The 21,298-nt window shown below is 40.6% G+C and overlaps 1 protein-coding gene across 4 annotated transcripts in view; it reads left to right on the forward strand.

Moving 5' to 3' along the window:
* The window catches only part of Skic3 (SKI3 subunit of superkiller complex), a 101,506-nt gene that overhangs the window by 70,299 nt on the left and 9,909 nt on the right, over positions 1-21,298 (forward strand). For all 4 annotated transcript variants that reach the window (XM_016005082.3, XM_016005085.3, XM_076551983.1 and 1 more), the window contains 3 exons: positions 7,630-7,751; positions 9,576-9,734; positions 15,772-15,924. In XM_016005082.3, the coding sequence (XP_015860568.1) occupies positions 7,630-7,751; positions 9,576-9,734; positions 15,772-15,924 (434 nt within the window). The remainder of the gene's footprint in view (positions 1-7,629; positions 7,752-9,575; positions 9,735-15,771; positions 15,925-21,298) is intronic.

A 21,298-nucleotide genomic window follows, 5' to 3' on the forward strand; every position in this document is an offset into this window, starting at 1 on the left:
TTGCTTCTCCTGGCATCCCATCACGTTTACTTAGATCTTTTGTATTGTCCCATAGTTTTTGGAAATTACTTTCTGTTACATTCAGTATTTTTTCTCTCTGCTTTTCTGTTTGAATGATTTCAGCTGAGATATCTGCAGTTCAGGATTCTTTTCTCAGCATTCTCTGGTCTGTCAATAAGCTGATCATGAACACTCTGTTCTGTTAGATTTTTGGTTTCTGTCTTTTGTTGGTTCTGAGTTTTTCAGAATTTACATTGCTCATCTCTTGTTGCATGTTGTCTGCTTAATTAGCGAAAGCTTTTTCCATAATCACTGTTGTTCAATTCTAACAACCCTAGCATCCCTACCATAGTCCAGCATTCCTACAGTACTGACTGCAGTCCCAATGCTTGCTCTGTTGTACCAAATATGTGTTTTTGCACTTGAATCTTTTTTTCTTCCTTTATAGCTTTGTCATGGTTAAAGTAGCTGCTGTAAGCCTTTGGTAGTGTGGTAGTGAGATGGGGTATGTTAAGCATTTTAAGGTCCTGTGAGTAGGTTGTTTCTGTGATTCTGATCTGTGAATATACAGTGTGTCTCAGTCTAACCCTTTGCCCTAACTTGGGCAGAATAGGCTGCCTACAGTGGGCATGAACTGGCTATTGCTTTTCTTTCACCTAGGAATCCTTTAGTGGAAAACTAATTAATTTCCCCATCTTTGCCAATAAACAACAGAAAACTAACTGGGAATTTCCAACTAACCCGGACCAAATAAGCAAGTCCAAATGAAAATTGGGAAATATTTTTAAGTTGAGTTAATCTTTCCACAGTGTGTCAAAACTTTATAACATGACAAAAGCACAGCTTAGAGGAAATTTATAATATTGAATGATTACATTAGGAAAGAAAAAAGGCTCCCCTGAAATTAATGATGACAGCTCTGTCTTCAGAATCTAGAAAAGCAATAATAAATTTATTTAAAAATAATAAAATAAGAATAAATAAATAAATAGTCCAAAGTAAGACCAAGAAAGAAATGATGAAGATAAAATAGAAATCTGTAGATAGAAGTCAGGACAAATCTCTGTCACCTGCCAGTCCCACAGCTGCTCAGACGCAACCAAGTAAACACAGAGACTTATATTGCTTACAAACTGTATGGCCGTGGCAGGCTTCTTGCTAACTGTTCTTACAGCTTAAATTAATTAATTTCCATAAATCTATACCTTGCCATGTTGCTCGTGGCTTACCGGCATCTTCACATGCTGCTTGTCATGGCAGCAGCTGGCAGTGACTCTCTCTGCCTTCCTGTTCCAATTCTCCTCTCTGTTAGTCCCGCCTATACTTCCTGCCTGGCCACTGGCCAATCAGTGTTTTATTTATTGACCAATCAGAGCAATTTAACATATAGACCATCCCACAGCAGAAATCTGTTAGATAAAACAGAGAAAAATCAATAAAATAAAAAAGTGATGTTATTAATTTATTTTTTGAGAAGAGCAATTGTTGTCCTTATTTAAATTGTTGCTGCCTTTAAGCCACAGCTGTCCGAATCAGCGTCTGCAACTCCTCCACTACCTACCAGTTAAACTGCAAGGACCATAGCCAGAGGGAATTCAGTTCCTTCCTGTTCCAACTCTCACAAAGCTATGAAGGGAACTTAACTAAACCTCTGTCGCTCCAAAAGAACTGAAAAGTCAAAGGTTAAGGTGGAATTCTTCTCTTCAGAGGGGCTGAATATCAAGTAGCTCACCTCCTCTGCTTGCTCGCCTTGAACAAAAAGCCCTCCAGCTTCTCCTCACCACTCCTTATAAACCCTTTTTCACCTGGCTCCTCCCTACCACTTCCTGTCAGCTAGTTGCTGACTCAGCCTTCTGACCACAAGTGAATTTTAGTTAATCAAACACATCTTTTTTTTTTTTTTTTTTTTTTTTTTTTTTTGGTTTTTTTCGAGACAAGGTTTCTCTGTGTAGCTTTGCACCTTTCATGGAACTCACTTTGGAGACCAGGCTGGCCTCGAACTCACAAAGATCCGCCTGCCTCTGCCTCCCTAGTGCTGTGATTAAAGGCTTGCGCCACCACTGCCCAGCTCAAACACATCTTTAACTTTAACATAATAAGACTGTACACAGTAAGAACAATTATCAACTAAAGATTACATTCATAATATAATGAATTCCAGTTCATTTGTGTTTGATAACTTAAAAGAAAATACTCCATTATCTATCCCATCTTAGTGAATCTGAAGTTTTATATCTAATTTACTCTCTGTCATAACTAAGGAAAACTGCAGCTATATCTAGTCTTCAATTCCATCAAAGACCCCAGAAGGATATAATATTATTTGAGTAAACAAAAAGTACAGTGCAAACAACTTCCAAAACCATAGCAATGACAGAGACATTTGACTGTCTGGACAGTCACTCAAAGTTTTTTTTCTGCAACATTGGGGCATCCATCTTCAGCCTACAGGTCCATAGTATCTGGCAGACTTCTCAGTGAAGCAAGAATTTTGAAGGACTGTCCTGCCTTGTTTTGGCAAAGTTCAATAGTCACTTTCTTCTGTGTCCTGCATGTCCACTCAACTTAGCACATTGTCAGCAGTCAAAGGCAAGAGCAGTTTCTTTCCCCAGTGACTAACCTTACCACAATGAAAACAAACTCCATAAGGAGTTGCTTCAGTGTCCATCATCTTCTCTGAAGTAAATTGGTACTGCCAGGAGCAGATGTGTCTCATTGTCACGAAAAACTTTAAGTTAACAAAACATTTTTTTTTTCTTTTTTTCTTTTTAGTTTTTCGAGACAGGGTTTCTCTGTGTAGCTTTGCGCCTTTCCTGGAACTCACTGTGGAGACCAGGCTGGCCTCGAACTCACGGAGATCCGCCTGCCTCTGCCTCCCGAGTGCTGGGATTAAAGGCGTGCGCCACCACCGCCCTAGTTAACAAAACATTTTAAATGCCATATTCTATAGGTCTTTGAAGTATTTGAAGACCATCTCTCTAAAATATATCTATTGTAATGAATTCTCCCCAGGCACCTGCCATGAGGAGATTTCTATCAGGTCCAGAACAGAAGCTACAAGTAGCTAAGGATTCTAATCTGAGGGATATAAAATAAATCTAAGCACACTGAGTTCTTTAGTCCATTCATTTTATTCTTCTAAGTAAATTCTGTCTACACAGTTTCTTTTCTGTTCTCTTACTTAGCTCTTCTCAGTCCCTCCTACTCTCAGTCCCTTATGCTGTTCTCTCATGTCTGTCTAGTTCTTTCCATCTCCGTCCTCATCTTGCTCTTCTCAATCAATTCCCCCAGTGCTGTGCGGGAACCAGTATGTATACCCAAGCAGTAATTCTTTGGCAAAGTAATTCAAAGCTTGAAGTTCTCAGGGTCTCAGAGAGAGGTGATAAGGATCCACACATAAAGCAATAATTGTCAGCTTCCAATTATAAACCAAAAGGGGAGTGACTAAAGGGGAGTTCTCTGGTAGAATCATCTAAAGGCTAAGATCAGTTAGGGGATTCTAAAAAGTTTTGTGTAAATAACCCAGGGTGAAGGTAAGGAGTTGAGGATTTAATTGCCAGTGGTTATTTTCTCTACCTGTGGGTGAGATGAGCTAATGTTTATCTATCTGCATTTGTCCTTGGAAAAAGGTATCTTTGCTGAAATACTTTTGTCTGGAGAATGGCCCTGGCCAGATTTATGTAAAATAAGCACAGCTGGGGACAGTTATGCAATTACCCCAATGTATAGGGAAAGTTGTGCCCAAGATTGAGCTGCAATCGTGAGATCACATGTACACATAACATGGAGATGCACGGTAAATGGGGAGAATCATGACTGTTATTGCACAAGAAGTTTACAACTAGAGACAGCCACTTCATTCAAAAGGCAGTAATTCCATAACACCTTGCATGATGGTTTCCTCTAAAAGAACCCTTAGTTCTGATAGGTTGACCTTCTGAACTCTAGTTGTCACCTGCTGTATACTCCATGAACTTTTGATACCAGCAGCTCTCAATACTATTTAACCTAGAAAACATACCTAACATATCTATAAATTTGATTGTTATGAATGACTATAACTACTGACCTATGTTTTTTTATCATCTTGTATTTTATAATTTGCTTTCAAAAACTAGAATTCTACCTTACACTCCAAATGAACTGCATAGATACAATACCTCAAACAAAAATGGAAACATAACATACAATATGTTGTAACAAAAATAACTGTAATTTTTTATCAATATACAAAAATCCTTTAAACAAGAGTAGAGACATATATATAGTGTAATAAAGTAACTTTAAATTTGTATCAATATTCTATATTCTCCTAAATGATAACAAACATCCATAACCCTCCAAATAAACAAAACCACCCATACCCCACAACTCTTGGGAATGTGGGTGTAGGTTTCTCCATACTTCTTCCTGCTGTCTGTGGATGAAGTATCTTTAGGGTCCTAGAGAGAAAATTTTTAAATAATGACCTAGTCCTGGGAAGACCAGCAGTAACCTTTGCTGATAGATATCACCTGTCAAGTCTCAGGAGCTCTCGCCTGATCAAACCTGATCCATATTAACCCGAAGGAATCCACAGCCTCTCCTGTGGGAACAAAACTCCAAAGCATTTTTGATTTACATTTGACAAATATATTTTTTGACTTTTTAAAATTTAAGGTATTCTTAAAATACCTAGGTTGGATTATTTCAGCAGCCCTTTCAATCCCATGTCCTAGCAGCTGTCTTTTGATCTTCAGCATCAAAAAAATTGAAAATCAACACAATACTATACAGGATCCAGACTACCTGTGTGTTTCCCATCCTACATGGCCTCTTTCTTTTGCTCTCTCTTTGAAGACATTATTTTACAAACTATTCATTTTTATGACTGTACCCTTTTCCTTTCCTTAAGCCTGTGCACATTTTTAAACACACTGTAACCTGTTTAGAGGTTTTTCTGTCTGGACCTCTTTTATTGTGTCTCTTCTGCCTTTTTGACTGAATGAGTAAAACTTTAAACTGCTAACCTACACTGGATTCTCCATGAACAGCTCTCAGCTGGCTCTACTCACTTCTCGGGTTGTGAAAACCAAGCATGAGGCCAGCTGGAGATTTGTCTGACCAGGAACTGCATTCAACCTTCCTAGAGCTCTAGAATACCGATGCGTGTACTATGGCAGGCGTTTTTACTTACTTTTTTGTTCCTACTTATAGTGTACTAGCTGTTCAAGGGTGGCAGAAACTGTTCAGCCGAAACTTTTAAAGGAGCCGTACCCTGTTTTGTTGTTGTTGTTGAGCTTTCTCAGGCACTGGATGGATATTCAAGCCCCAAGTTGGTATACCAAAATGTTGTATTTTGTTTTTAATCTTTATTCTTTGGGGGGCCCTCTACCCAGCTCCCAAATAAATCACACATGAAGGCTCAGTCTTAGTTATGAATGCCCGGCCTTAGCTTGGCTTAGTTTCTAGCCAGCTTTCCTTAACTTAACTTACTCCATCTACCTTTTGCCTCTGGGCTTTTCCTATTCCCTTACTTCTGTAAATCTCACTCTTACTCTGTGGTTTGCTGTGTAGCTGGGTGGCTGGCCCCTGGAGTTCTCCTCCTTCTCTAGTTCCTTCTTTCTTTCCTCTCTCATATTTCTTCTTCTATATATACACTCTGCCTGCCAGCCCCGCCTATCCTTTCTCCTGGCCATTCAGATCTTTATTAGACCATCAGGTGTTTTAGACAGGCACAGTAACACAGCTTCACAGAATTAAACAAATGCAACATAAACAAAAGTAACGCACCTTAAAATAATATTCTGCAATAAGCAATTTAATTCATAAATATGTAGCTATATGATTCAAAAAAAGATAGGATACTAGCATTTGAATGAAAGTATGTCACTATATCTGTTTACATGTTAATACTATTTCTGCAGCAACTTCATTCCCTGGAATTTGACAACTCAGAGAAAATAATAAAATTCCGTAAGACACAAAGTTTACTTAAGTAGAAGTAAATTCAGTAGCTGCATGTCTATTAAGGATATCCAGATTGAAACCTCACAAAGAAAACTGTAAGACCAGACGATGTCACTGATGAATTCTGCAGATACTTAAGGAAGAAGTAATACCAGTTCTATACTAAATTTTCTAGAAAATCACAGAGATGGAAATGCTTTTGAATATCTTCTGTGAAGCCAGCTTTCTTCCAGGACCCAAACCAAAGACATTGAAAGAACAGATCAGGACTGAGCAGTGTCTGAGAACAGAACAGGACTGAGCCCTAGCATGCATGATGAAATTCATAACAGAACCATAGCATTTATATCCAACAACACATAAGAAAGACAGTGTATCACACTCAGGTGTGGTTTGTACCAGGAATTTGAAAATGGGTGCAGTTTACATTAATATTTGTAAATGATGCCATTCCTGTGAAGTTATAGAAAGTAAATCTGATTAGGAATTTCCCAGCAACAGAGGATAAGAGGTTGGGGTGAGTTAGAAACAGGAGTGATTACACAAGGCAGGAGGCAGCTTTTGCTGGTGATAAGTTTGTGTTTTACCCCAGCTGTGGTGTCCATCCATGAGTGCATGAGGGTGTGGAGCTCCAGAATAGACATCCACCCATCAGTGCATGAGGGTGTGGAGCTCCAGAATAGACATCCGCCCATCAGTGCATGAGGGTGTGGAGCTCCAGAATAGACATCCGCCCGTCAGTGCATGAGGGTGTGGAGCTCCAGAGTGACATCCACTCGTCAGTGCATGAGGGTGTGGAGCTCCAGAGTGACATCCTCCCGTCAGTGCATGAGGGTGTGGAGCACCAGAGTGACATCCGTCCATCAGTGCATGAGTGTGTGGAGCTCCAGAGTAGGTGTGTGTCCATCAGTGCATGAGGGTGTGGAGCTCCAGAGTAGGTGTGTGTCCATCAGTGCATGAGGGTGTGGAGCTCCAGAGTAGGTGTGTGTCCATCAGTGCATGAGTGTGTGGAGCTCCAGAGTAGGTGTGTGTCCATCAGTGCATGAGGAGTGTGTGGAGCTCCAGAGTAGGTGTGTGTCCATCAGTGCATGAGGAGTGTGTGGAGCTCCAGAGTAGGTGTGTGTCCATCAGTGCATGAGGAGTGTGTGGAGCTCCAGAGTAGGTGTGTGTCCATCAGTGCATGAGGAGTGTGTGGAGCTCCAGAGTAGGTGTGTGTCCATCAGTGCATGAGGGTGTGGAGCTCCAGAATAGGTGTGTGTCCGTCAGTGCATGAGGGTGTGGCGCTCCAAAGCAGGTGCAGCTTATTTTACTTCAGTTACAGTGTAGAAGTTGCTCATTGTTTTTCAGTGAATTTTCCTTATTACTATACAGGATATATATTTAAAATCCCAGTCAGAAGTATTTGTGGTAAGTCTGTGGTGTTCTGGTGGTACATGTATGTTTTAACATATGTAGATCCAGGCACTGGGTGTGGTGGTATACTCCTGTAATTATGAGATTCCAGAGATGTGAGTCAGCCTGGGCTATATAGACTCTATCTCAAAAAAAAAAAAAAGTGTGTAAAGTGTAGTTGTGATAATTGTTAGCAAATGTTCCCCCCATGCCGCCTTGAGAGCACATTATATACAGCAGAAGATAGTAGCATTCATCTATTTTGTTTGTTTGTTTGTTTGTTTACAGTTAAGGACAAAGAAAGTTTACAAAATTACAACCAGTCACTTGAAAAGTGGTCTTTCTCACAAGCTGTCACTGGTCTAATTGACACGGGAAGAATATCTGAAGCTGAATCTCTATGCACAAAGGTACTGTTCTGGAATTATACAATGAAATGTGTGTGTTTTTGTCCTACCTAAAAAAAGTGAGAGGGGGTACTTAATGAGTGGATGGTGGTGGTGATAACAAGCAATATTTATTGGTTACTTGCTCCATGTCAGTCATTCTATTTAACATTATTGTTTCTGGGCTTTACAACAATCTGTGATGTACACGTTTATGATTGTTGGCCTTTTTACAAATGAGAAAGTCCGTATTTGAAGAAGGTTAAGTATTTGCCCAGAAGCTCACAGCAGCTAGAATTAGATTGCTAGTACTGTACCACAGCTTTAACCCTCACGGTCTCTCTCTCTCTCTCTCTCTCTTTTTTTTTTTTAAAGAAATGCTATTATTTATTTATTTATTCATTTATTTATTCATGTGTATGCATGTGTATCTGTGTCTGAGGAGGTCATAGGGGTTTCCTGGTGCTGGAAGTGTAGCCGGTTGTGAGCTGCATTACATGGGTGCTGGGAATCAGACTCTGGTCCTCTGCAAGGTCAGTATGCTCTCTTAATCACTGAGCCATCTTCGCAGCCCCCCTCCTAGACTCTGAATAGACATTTTAATTTTGTTTAGGGTGTTCATTTCTTTAGTTTCTGGTTATTCCTTTTATAATACAGCATTTCAAGGATCTGTTCCCTTTTCCAATTCTGAAGCAATAGAGTGACTATGGAGATTGCTGACTGGAACTATTCATTCATCACCATGCACTAGCATTGTGGGGCTCTCTTCTTGCAAGTTCTGTGGATACATTCTTAGCATCTTTCTTGCCACATGGTTGGGACTCAATAAATAGTTATTCAGTCAGTAAATCAGTTTCATGGACCTACTAAAAAGGAGAGAGTTTTAAATATGGCTTTTTCTTTGAATGCTTGTGTTTCATATACCAGAAAGAGTGTGGTGTTCTCGTAGAAATGGTCTTTGGGAGAGAAACAAATTTTACAGAGAGATAATAAAAATGGTTTTTCGTGATCCCTTTGGTCCTTGAATTCTTTGAAAAGCAGAATAATGTATTTTCTCTTTCATGTAAAGAATTCTATCTCTCTAAGTCCAGGACAATGTATTAATTATATTGTGGGTGTGATTAGACATCAATTAGCAATTGTAATGTCTCTTTGCTAAAATGAGGAATGCTTTATGAACCTTTCCTTTTCATTTTACTGTTTCAGTATCTCTTAGAAGAACACTGTTAAATACACTCATACACAGATACACATGCATACACATAAATAAATAATGTGATCTAATGAGAAAACAACATTCTCTTAAGAGAAAGCAATACAGAGTATTTTGACTACAGAAGAGTTGGAAGTTTGCCAGCCTGCAGAGCTGACATTTTAGAAGAATATTCTAATGATTCTGATTTGATCATAATATATGTTATATGTATTGAGTTATGGTGCTGTACTCCATAAATAAATACAAATCATATGTTAATCATAGAGTATGGTATGTCCACTGAAACAGTGATAACCTTTATTTTTTATATTTCTTGGGTCAGTTTTATATTCAGAACCTAAGTTTTTTAGTAAAATTGAGAATAAACCAACTTAACAGGGCATATTAAATCTAAACTAAATGACTCAAATACTACATCACTGTTACTTATATGAAAGATTATTTAGGCTTTGGTATCCCAGGCTGTGCAGCCTTTTGTTTATCTAACTTTTGTGCCTGTTTTCACTATAGCCAAAAAAGGTTTGAATTAAGGAAAAAACATCACTTAGAATGGAGCAAACTTTAATTGCCTTTTACTAATTTCAGTTTGGAGCCTAATTTGATATGTTTCTATTTGGGGGTTTAATTTTTAGAATTTAAAAAGTAACCCTGATCAGCCAGCTGTTATCTTACTGCTGAGACAAGTTCAGTGTAAATCACTCCTGGAATCACAGAAGCCCCTCCCAGATGCTGTACTTGAAGAACTGCAAAAAACAGTCATGTCCAATTCCACCTCCGTTCCAGCGTGGCAGGTAAGTTCTCTACTTTCTTATGTGAGTCCTAAATTAAAATATGCTGGGATGCTAGTTGAGGAATACACTCCATCTCTGTTTAAGTTTTGCTTTTAGGCTCATCATATATTTGTCATTTTCCAAATGTGAAGAATATTGTGGAAATTTAACATGAATTTAAGATCTGCCTCTATAGTCCTTAAGTCATTCTGTGTTGAAGATGCTTATGATGAGGATGCTGTCTTATGATGAGGATGCTGTCTTATGATGAGGATGCTGTCTTATGATGAGGATGCTGTCTTATGATGAGGATGCTGTCTTATGATGAGGATGCTGTCTTAGTCACTTCTCTTCTGTGATAGAATACTTGATGGAAGTGGCATAAGGAAAGAGGCTCCTGGTTCTGGGATGATTTGAGTGAAAACGTCTCCCATAGGCTCAGGCATTTGAACACCTGGTCCCTTGTTGATGGCACTGTTTGGAGGTGTTTAAAAGTGTGGTCTTGCTGGAAGACATATGTCTTGGGGGTGGAGCTTGAGAGTGTGTAGCCTCAGCTCATTTATGGCTTGCACTCTGACTCCTGAAGTGATCTCTCAGGTTCCTGTTCCTGATGCCATCCCGGCCACTTTTGCCATCATCTCTGCCATCCTGGAGTCCTTTACTCTGGAACTGTAAGCCAAAATAAACTCTATTCCTTCCACAAGTCACATTCAGTCATGGTGTTTTATCACAGCAACAGAAAAATAACTAATATAGAAATTGGTACCAGCATATGAGCACTTTCTTAAAGAATCTGACAATGTTTTTTAAAGGATATGGAAGACTTTGGAATTTTGAACTAGAAAAGTGGTTGAATGCTATAAGTAGGTATAAAAGGCCATTCTAGTAGGAGCCTGGAAGACAGTAGTAATGCAGACCGTGGAGGCCCAGCTCAAGAGGTTTCAGATGGGAATAGTCTTAGCAACTGGGCTAGAGAACATTTGGGTTATAATTTTGCAAAGTATCCAGCTACTTTGTGCCCATGTCCTGAGAACTTTACTGAGGCAAATGGAAAAGTAATGGACTAATTTCTTTAATGGAGAGCAATTACACCGTATAATGTTGAGTCAGTAGACTGCTCACTATTATTTACTCCTTTCAGGTCTGCAAAGACAAAGAGTAAGTGGGCAGAAAGAAATATCAAATGAGCAGCTTGGAGAAAAAAATGAGCACCAGAAAGCTTAATGTTTCAGCCAAGGTGTGTGCTAGAAGAGAGGCTTTAATTGTGAAGGAGATTAGTGCCATTAAGGAGACTTCTGCTTTACACTGAAACAAAGGGCAGCATGCCAGGCCCAGACCTCACCCAGCTAAGCTTCCGTCTTGTAGAAAGAGAGCCTAAGGTGTTATCTAATTCTAGAGAACAGCTGAATGAAAGTGTTCCTGCTAATGTGATTCGAGGGGGTAATTGTCCATTCCAAGCTGGCAGCCAAGCTTGGCAGTGGTACTGGCATTAGAGGCACAAAGAAGGCAAGCGTGAAGGGTTCTCTGTTTTCTTATAGTCTCAGATCGCTGCGGAGCTCAGGCAGCATGTGGTAGGGGTGTCCCTGACTGAAGATCCTGAGAGGGCAAGAGGCTGTGTGTGAAGTGGGAACTGTTATGCCAGGATCACGGAGACCCCCAAAAGACCGCCACAGAGACTGAGTCCCATACATAAAAGCAAAGAGCCTTTATTTCAAGCTTGAGCTTGGTCTCTCTGTCTGTCTGATGCAGCAGTAAAAGCAGAGAGCGCCGAACCCGGGTGGGGTAGAGTTTTTGTCATAGTAGAGGTTGTGGGTGAGGAGATTTTCAGGGTTCAGGACCCTGATTGGCTGATATTTGTCTAGGGGTGTCTTGGCAAAAGGGGAATGGGTGTGTGCTAGCTCAGGGACATCTGGGAATCTTAATCTAATCTTATTTAATGGTTGGAATGTTTGAAATGTCAGGTACTTTCCCTTAGATGCTGGCCCTCCCTAGCTGGTGTCAGCTTACAGATCTGAGTGCTGCCTGCCAGTAAACTGAAACTCAGGCCTCCCTTTTAGCTGTTTTTATGGAGCCTGTCATGGCAGCAGTGTGGCCAAGCTGCTGCTTGGGTCCCATGTAAGTGTGAAGCCTGTGTTGCAGTGGCGATCCCAAGATAGTAAAAAATGCCAGAGCTTTGAGAGCTATCCAGGAGAGCTGCAGACAGGGAGTGGAACCAGCCTAAGAGGGAGCTGTATGTTGCAGGCGACAGAGCTGAAGGGGCTGAGCCATCTAAGCCCTTTAAATCTAAAGTCCTAGATGCCAGGTACGGAGCTAAAGAATTTGATGTTTCCCTGCTGTGTTTCAGTCTTGCTTTGGTCCAGTCTTTCCCTCTATACCCCATTCCTCGTGTTTGGAATGGGGATGTGTATGCTGTGCCATTATATATTGGAAGAATGTAATCTGCTTTATTTTACCGTGGTTTACAGTTAAGAATTTACCTTGAGTCTCAGAAGAGACTTTGGACTTTTAAACAGTGTTGAGACTATGGGAACTTTTGGAGTTGGACTAAATGCATTTTGCATTATAATGGTCAGGAACCTTTAGGGGCCAGGGAATGGGATGTGGTTGTTGAGATGAGAAAGGCCCCCCCGTAGGCTCAGGCATTTGAAAACAAGTCTCTAGTTGATGGGAGTTTGGGGACATACGGGAAATGCAGCTTTGCTAGAAGGGGTCTGTTACTGTGGGTTGGCTTTGAGAGAATATAGTCACTTCTGGTTTGCTGTCTCTGCTTCCTGATGTGACCTCAGTTTCTGGCTGATGCTTCCATGCCTACCACTTGTTGCCGTGCCTCCTAGCCACGATGAACTCTTATCTTTCTGAAACCGTAAGCCTTCTATAAAAGAACACTCTTCCTTCTATACTTTGACTTGATTGTGGTGTTTTATCTCAATACCAGAGAAGGAACTACCAGTCTATCATAGTAGCAGGAGCTGGAGGCAGCTGGTCACCTTGTATGTAGGAAGCAGAGAACAATAATTCCAGTGCTCAGTTAAGCTTATTTTCTCTCTTTTTAAATTCAGTTTAGGACCTCAGTAATAGAAGCTGTCAATATTTAGTGTGCTGGCTGGTTTTATGTCAACTTGACACGAACTAGAGTCACCTGAGAGGAAGGAACCTTAATTAAGACAATACCTTCATAAGACTGGGTTGTAGGTGCCAGGTGGCGGTGGTGCACTCCTTTAATCCCAGAACTCAGGAGGCAGAGGCAGTTGGATCTCTGAGTTTGAGGCTAGCCTGGTCTACAGAGTGAGTTCCAGGACAGCCAGGGCTATTCCACAGAGAAACCCTGTGTTGGAAAAACAAAAACAAACAAACAAAAAAAGATTGGGTTGTAGGCAATCCTGTAAGGCATTTTCTTAACTAGTGATTGATGGGAGAGGGAAGGCCCAGCCCTGTTGTTGGATCCTAACGGCTCCCTCAGGGGAGGAGGTGAGAAGGCGTGGTGTCAACGACACAGACACTGGGAGTCAGTTGAAGGCAAACAGCAGACTCCTTTATTCAATAACGAGGAAGGCCTTATATACCCTCCTCCCAGCACCCAAGCTCTGTCCCAGTCTGGTGGCATTGCATGGTCTTCTCTGTTTGTCAGGAACTCTGACAGCACCTGTTGCTAGGCCCTTAGACAGACTCCAGGTTGGCTCATAAGGAAGTACGTTATGTAGTGCTTTGGCAACTGGTTTGAGCCAATTTCCTCAACCCTATAGGACTGCTACTCACAGCCCATTGTGGGTGGTGCCATCCCTGTACTGGCGGTCATGGGTCCTATATGAAAGCAGGCTGAGCAAGCCAGTAAGCATGACCCCTCCATAGCCACTGCATCAATTTCCTTCAGTGATGAACAGTGATATAGAAGTGTAAACAAAATAAATCCTTTCCTCCCCAACTTGCTTTTTGGTCATCACAGCAGTAGAAACTCTAAGGCATTTAGGTTGAGTATACCCATCTCAATTAGCTTAGTCTAGATACTCCCTCACAGAAATGTCCTGAGGTTTACTTATATGGTAATTTTAAATTTCAAATTGACAATCAAGATTAACCATTATATGCCTAAGTTGGGGTTTCTATTGTGAAGAGAAACCATGACCATAGTAACTGTAAGGTCTTTGCTAAATATTTTTATCTATGTTCTCATTTCTTTGTCCTTTATTTTCTAAAAACTAATTTCTTCTTTTGCCATTTCTTTGCAGTTTGTTTCATCTTAATTTTTGTTTCCTGCCATAGCTTCTTAAGACAGAATTTTGTTATTCTAATATCTGGGGTTTTTTTGTTTGTTTTTTTTTGGGGTATGTGTGTGTGTGATAGTTTTACATGTGTGTACAGATGCACATGTATGTATGCATGAATGTAGAGCCCCGAGGTTAATATTGGTTGTCTTTTTCAGTTGCTGAGTGTCTCTCACTGAATGCAGAGCTCACTGGTTTGGCTTCTCTGGCACGCCAGCTTGCTTTGAGTGTTTCTTGTCTCATATCTTGGACACTCGGATTACAAGTGGATGTTGTGCCCACCTGGCTATTACACGGACCCTCAGGATCCAAACTCTAGTCTTTACTTGTGTCACGAGTCTCTGCCTGATGACCCCGCATCCCTGATGTCTAATGTGCATCCTGGTGTCGCTTTTCTATCACCACTTGTTTCAAAATGCTGCTTGTCATTGGGATTTCTTTGTCTTTTTTTATATGAAGCATCTTGGAAATTTTCCAATATGAGAGTATTCTAGGTATTTCCCTGTTAATGATTTCAAGCATAATTCCATTTAGTTAGAACATAACTTTATGATTTCAGGCCAGTGGTTGATGAAATATAGTTGCTGTGATAGTTTTTGAGACGGGCTCGGTAGTAGCTCAGGGTGTCCTGGAACTTGTGATCCTCTTGTGAGGCCTTCAGAGTGCTGGGATTATAGCATAAGCTAACATGTCTGGCTTCAGATTTGTTTTATAACCCAGCATAAACATGTTCTGCGGTGTTGATTACATCCTTGAAGTAGGTAGTGTACACCAAGCTTGTCATTGCTTCTATCTTTTGTCTCCTTACTGAATTTTATTTTTTCTGGTTCTTAGTATAATTACTGAAATAGGCATGCTAAAATCGCCTGTCACTCTGAACTTGTCCACTGTTGGTTTCTGTCAGCCTTTTCTCATGAATTCTATGTTGTTGGGTATTGTCATTTGTTTTTGCTCCTTTTTTGGGGGGGGGCCGCCACCCAGCTCCCAAATAAATCACACATGGAGTCTTATTGTTACTTATAAATATCCCGCCTCGGCTTGGCCATAAAGTAAAGTTTCTAGCCAGCTTTACTTATCTTAAATTACCCATCTACCTTTTACCTCCGGGCGTTTCCCATTCTCTTCTGTAAATCATACCCTTACTCCGTGACTTGCTGTGTAGCTGCCCCTGGAATCCTCCTCCTTCTCTGACTCCTAGCTCTTTTCTCCCACATTTCTCCTTCTATTTATCCTCTCTGCCTGCTAGCCCTGACTTTTTCTCTCTCCTGCCTCACTATTGGCCATTCAGTTCTATCAGGTGTTTTAGACAGGCACAGCAACACAGCCTCACAGAGTTAAAGAAATGCAACATAAACAAAAGTAACACACTCAAAATAATGTTCTACACCAGTTGGGGATTTGCACATGTAGAAATGCTTTGCAAAGGAGTGCTGTTACCGTATCAACTTCATGCCGTGCTGTTTCTGGCTTAAAGGCTACATTGTTGCGTAGCACTAAAGCTGCACAACTTGCTTTTGATTAGTATTTTCATAGTTTATCAGTTTTTGCATTGTAATTTGATATTCTTGATTTGTCATCTTCCAGACTCTTTAGACTTCAGCTTGATATGACTAGGAAATTGTTGCTGGCAGAATAAACAGTGTGATTACCCTCATTCTTTTGGGGGACACAGAACATAACAATAATTGGATTAAAAAATTAAGTTCATTAGAGTTGATTGAATATGTTGGGAGTGGGGAACCAGACTGTGTACTGAACTCAAATGTTCTGCATCTGTCTTCCTTTCTATTCCTTAGTGGTTGGCACAGGTATATCAGTCCCAAGGAATGATGGGGGCTGCAGAGATGTGTTACAGAAAGAGTCTACAAGTGGCATCCCAACAGGGCAGTTGGAGTGGGAAGCTCTCGAGTCTGTTGAAGCTAGCACTGCTAGCATTGGAAGTCTGCATGGTAAGCATGTTATCATTGTGATCATGGAAACGTGATTCCTTCAAAGATCCTTTTTCCTTTTTAAATTTGGAATCTTTTACATAGTGGTACTCTGTTTTCCCCATTGTTTCATTAGCTTTTGCTGTGGTCCCTTGTAGACTTTGCACCTTAAGCTCTGGAGGAACATAGAGCAATAGCAACCCACAGCTACACCAGAATTTCTTAACTATTTAGGGACAATCTAAGAATGCAATTTTAAAAGTTGAGTTATACTGATGGAAGCAGATGCATAGATTCACAGGCAGGTGCCAGGCCAAGCTCCAGGAGTCCAATCAATGAGAAAGAGGAAGGATTCTATTGAACAAGGGACATCGAGATCATGATGGGAAAACGTACAGAGATGAACAGCCAAACTGGTGGAAACACATGAAATTTGGACCAATGGCTGTGGAGCCCCCATGGTACTGGACTAGGCCCTCTAGATAGGCGAGACATTTGTTTAGCTTGAACTGGTTAGGGGGCCCCCAGGCAGTGGGATTGGGATCCGTCCCTGGTGCATGAACTGGCTTTTTGGAGCCCAGTACCTATGGTGGGACACCTTGCACAGCCTTGGTGCAAGAAGGAGGAGGGGCTTGGACCTGCCTCAACTGAATGCACCAGGATTTGCTGACTCCCCATGGTGACCTTGCCTTGGAGGAGGTGGGAATGGGGGATTGGTTGGGGGAAAGGCTGGGGAGAGGAAGGAGGGAGGAGAGGGGGATCTGTATATAAAATGAATAGAAGATTTCTTAATAATAAAAAAAATAAAATATAAGAAAAAAATTTAAAAAAAGTTGAGTTATAACAAGTGTATTCTTGGTAACTTAAGAATTCAAAGCCTGCTACTTACTGTAACAAAGATGCCAGGATTTAACTTTTTTTCTTAATTCAATTTGACATTCCTCAAGGTATTTCTAGAGATCTCTATGACTTGATACCTGTTGTCTGATGCCAATACATAGATGAACCTAAACAGTATTATGTGTCAGTAGGGAAAAATTTTAAATATATACGTGAGAGTGAAGTCAATCTGCAGAACAATTTATCTGATATGATCCTATTTGAGCTCCTGTGTATTTGGTGTATATGTTAAAGAATCAGGATGTGTACCGTGTGTGTTTGTAGCTGTCCAAACACAGCAGTGCATAGATACCATTATGTGGAAAGACACATGAGAACTATAATGACACTGACTTTGATTAGGGATAAGGAAGACATTTTAAATCATGTCTTTTGATAGTATTTGATTTTTTATCATATTCATATAGCTTATGGTTAGAAGAGACTGTCCTGTGTAGTCCTGAAATAACTTGTTTTTACCTAAGTATTCCATGCAAATATGATTTAACTTACTTTACGTATCTTGATTAGGAAACAAAAGAGTTACGAATTGTTTGGGGGTTGAACGCTGTTGGTGGTGATGTAGACCCATGGGCCATGTTTTGTTTTCCTCTGTGGCTTTACCAGTGCGTTATGCATAGGTGGTTCTGGAGCAAGTGAACAAGAAACAGCAGATGACTGAGGTGTAAAGAAACTGTGGAAACAGTCAATACAGGTTATCTCACTGGTAATCCGAATGTAGTTGTCACCTGTGAACTCATAGGGAGTGGCACTGTTAGGTGGTGTGGCCTTGTAGGAGGAAGTGTGTCACTGTGGAGGGTGGCTTTAAGGTCTCCTGTGCTCAAGCTCTGCCTAGTTCAGACCACTTCCTGTTGCCTGTGGGTCAAGATGTAAGAACTCTCAGCTCCTCCACCACCATGTCTGCCTGCATGCTGCTTTGCTTCCTGTCGTGATGATAATGACTAAGCCTCTGAACTGTAAGTGAGTCACCCCAATTAAATGCTTTCCTTTATAAGAGTCACCATGGTCCTGGTGTCTCTTCATAGCAATAGAAACCATAAGACACTGACATATTGTTTTACATGTTCCAGCTTTAGGTTTCACCAGTCTTTACACCCTTGGGAGTGGTTGAGCTACAGAAGACACGTAATTTCTGATGTACTCTTGTAAATAGAAAGAAGGACAGTAGGTACTTTTTAGCCTGAATTAATATTTGTTGCTTATAAATATCATTCTAGATTTTTAAATTCTAAGATATTAAAACCACCTGGAATGAAATGAATGATAATTATAGCAATACCAAATGCACAGAGCACTAGGCTAAGTGCTTTGTACAATTACTGGTTTAGTAGTTACAGCAGCCCTCTCTTAGAGATGCATAAATCAGAATGGTGTTTAGCAATAACCACATGTGTTTTCCCCTGCCCCCAACCACTGCACCCTAAGATCATTTTCTCCTAGAGCCTGTGTTCTGGTTCTGTCAGTTACTTCCTGTGACCTTTTCAACTCTTCAAACAGTTCAGCACCATTTTTTCCTGTTTTTCTGCTGACACCTACTTCGCCTTCTTGTGGATTTATTATGTTAAGTATAAATGTATAAATGTTTGTATTATGTTAAGTATAAATTTATAAATGTATAAATGTTTGTAAACATAACCATAAAGCACTAACTAATTTAGTTTGTTATAAGACACCAATAGTTACTGTAAAGAAATAAAATTGATGCCATATATAAAGTAAAACATTGATAGGAGAATGTGGGTATTTTAAAATTGGATTGTATGTGTGATAATGTGTGAAGAGATATTAAACTAATAAGTTACTAAAGCTATTAGACTCAGATGCCACAGTGAGATATCAGATCAGGAAAGATGTTTTTGAGACAGAAGATAGTTAGCCCATAAGGAAAGTATAAACACCTCAGAAGAGCCACACTGAGAGGTAAAACATTTCTGCACTGGTGATGTTGCCTCCCCGCTTTTACCATAGGGCATTTCAAAAGACACATGAGAATAAAGAGCTCCTCAGATGCTTGGTGTGTTTCTTTTTGTCCTTTGGGCACATGTTTAAAGGTGTTTGGACAGGTGACTGTCATTCAGAGGCTGTTGGTTCTCCAGTGTAAGGTTTTAATACGGAGCAGGAACTTGCTGGTGTTTTTGGAAATGACTTCCTACTTCTAGGAGAAAGTGGCCAATGGTTGTTGAATTTCAAAGTGGGTAGGAATGCCTGCCTAGAGTGACACTGAACTTGTATTCACATTCTGTTGGCTCTTTCCTGGGCTAGTAATGGAGGCTGTAAGTCTCTTGGATGTGCACAGTGGCAGCAAGCCATAGTTTCCATTTCTGCCGTGGCCTAATGAGGGTGAACAGCCAGTGCTGTGCTGTGTTGCTAAGCTATAGTGCATGGTAGGTTAAATGCATTTTGACATTATGATATTATCCACTTGCAGTGGGTTTGTTGGGATTTAACCCTGTCACAAGGGAGAAGCATCTGCAGGGGTGTGCTAATGGACATGTGTCCCATGCCACCACACAGGGTTCCACACTGGATTTAATGCTTTGCACTTGTCCTCTACAAATTTTTAATAATTTCTGAATACTTTCATTTTTGTGCTGAGACCTGTGGGTTGTGTGGCTGGATGGGCATCTCCTCCTGAAGTTGAAAGTCTGAGAAAGCTAGCCTAAGGAAAACGGCTTTAAAATCTCTCAGGCCTGGAGAGCCTCATGTCATTTCTTAGTAGAGTTCGCCATATGTAAACTTCTAAAAATTTACTAAGGGCCTGGATATTGCAGAATATTTGTTTAGCAATGTAAAGATGTGTTGCTGTTTTACCTTGCCTGCCTGTGAGACCTGATTGGTCTCACAAAATCAGAATGGCCACCAGCAAGGGAGAAGGTGGAACTTCCAGGCAGTGAGAGTACGTAGGAGGAGGAATTGAGACTTGGAAAAGAAAGAAAAGGAGATGCCAGGGGCTGGCCAGGCAGCCAGACAAGGAGGAAGCTGGAAAGTAGGACATACAGAATGAAAGAAAGGTAAAAAGCCCCAAGGCAAAGCGTAGATGATTAGAAATAGGTTAAATTAAGTTAAAAGAGCTAGTGAGGCAAGCCTACGTTAAGGCTGAGCATTCATAATTAATAATAAGTCTCAGTGTCTTTATTTGGGAACTGGCTGATTGTTGACTACACCTGGAAATACAGTTAGCATGAAGGTACAGGAGTACAGTGGAGGGACAGCATGCCATCATGGGCTTTGCTGAGCCTCAATGAGAGGGTCTTGAGAGACTGTGGATAGTGTCCTTGCATAGTAACTGAACTCTTCGATACACAGAATGTACTTTATTTAGATAGTTAATGAATGTGTACAAGATGATGTGAGTCATGAGTCCTACTATAACTTATATACAGAGACAGAAAAGGTCTATAATTTTATTATTATTATAGTTTTTAATAATGTTTTCATACAGTGTATTCTGAGTACAGTTCCCCTCCCAGCTCCTTCCAGATCTTCTGCACCTCCTCACCCAACCACCCACCCAATTCCATGACTTTCTCTCTCTTTTTAGAAAATAGATAAGTAAAGCAAAACAGAATTAAAAGAAAAGGTACAAGAAACACATACACACAAACACGCACAAATAAAACCCATAAAAACACAAAATTGGAAACATAATATGTAAGCAAAAGACCAGTAAGACAAAAAAATGCCCAAACAGCAATATGAGACAAAAAGTCTATGAAAACATCATTGAATTCATGTTGTGTTGGCCATCTATTGCTGGGCATGAGGCCTACCCTGAAGTATGATGAATATACCCAGTGAATTGTATCTATCGGGGGAAACTAAGGTTTCCTTAGCAAGCAGATGTCAGTTGGAGATAGCTTCTGGGTTAGGGAGGGGAGCTCATGCCTTCTCAGTGTTGGGGTCCCATTTAGCTTGATCCTCTGCAATCCCTGTGCCACGCAGTCTGTGAGTTCATATGTGAGTCAGCCCTATTGTGTGTGGAAGACACTGTTTTCTGGGAGCCCTCCATCCCCCTGGCTCTCAGAATCTTTTGGTTTCTTCTTCTACATATTTCCTGAACCCTGAGAGGAGGAGGTTGATAAAGACACCCTGTTTAAGACTGAGTGTTCCAAAGCCTCACACTCTGTGCACATTGTGCCTGTATTTGTTCCCATCTGCTGCAAGAGGAAACTTTTCTGATAATGGCCGGTCGAGGCACTGATCTATGAGTGTATCAAAATAATGTCATTAGGAGTCATTTTATTGCTGTTATTTAAGAAAAAAAATAGTATTTGTTTTCCCCTAGGCCCATGGCCTATCTAATCTTGAGTCCTTGACCACCTGAGCAGTGTTCCATCTCATAGAGTGGACCTTAAATTCAGTCAGATGGTGGTTGGTTACTCACATATTTGTGCCATTATTGCATCAGCATATCATTCAGGCAGGTTGCCATTGTAGATCTCAGGACTTGTAGCTGGCTTGATATTTACCTTTCAGTACCATGTACACTAACTAG

The sequence above is a fragment of the Peromyscus maniculatus genome, chromosome 15 (assembly GCF_049852395.1).
Source record: "Peromyscus maniculatus bairdii isolate BWxNUB_F1_BW_parent chromosome 15, HU_Pman_BW_mat_3.1, whole genome shotgun sequence".
Taxonomy (NCBI): domain Eukaryota; kingdom Metazoa; phylum Chordata; class Mammalia; order Rodentia; family Cricetidae; genus Peromyscus; species Peromyscus maniculatus.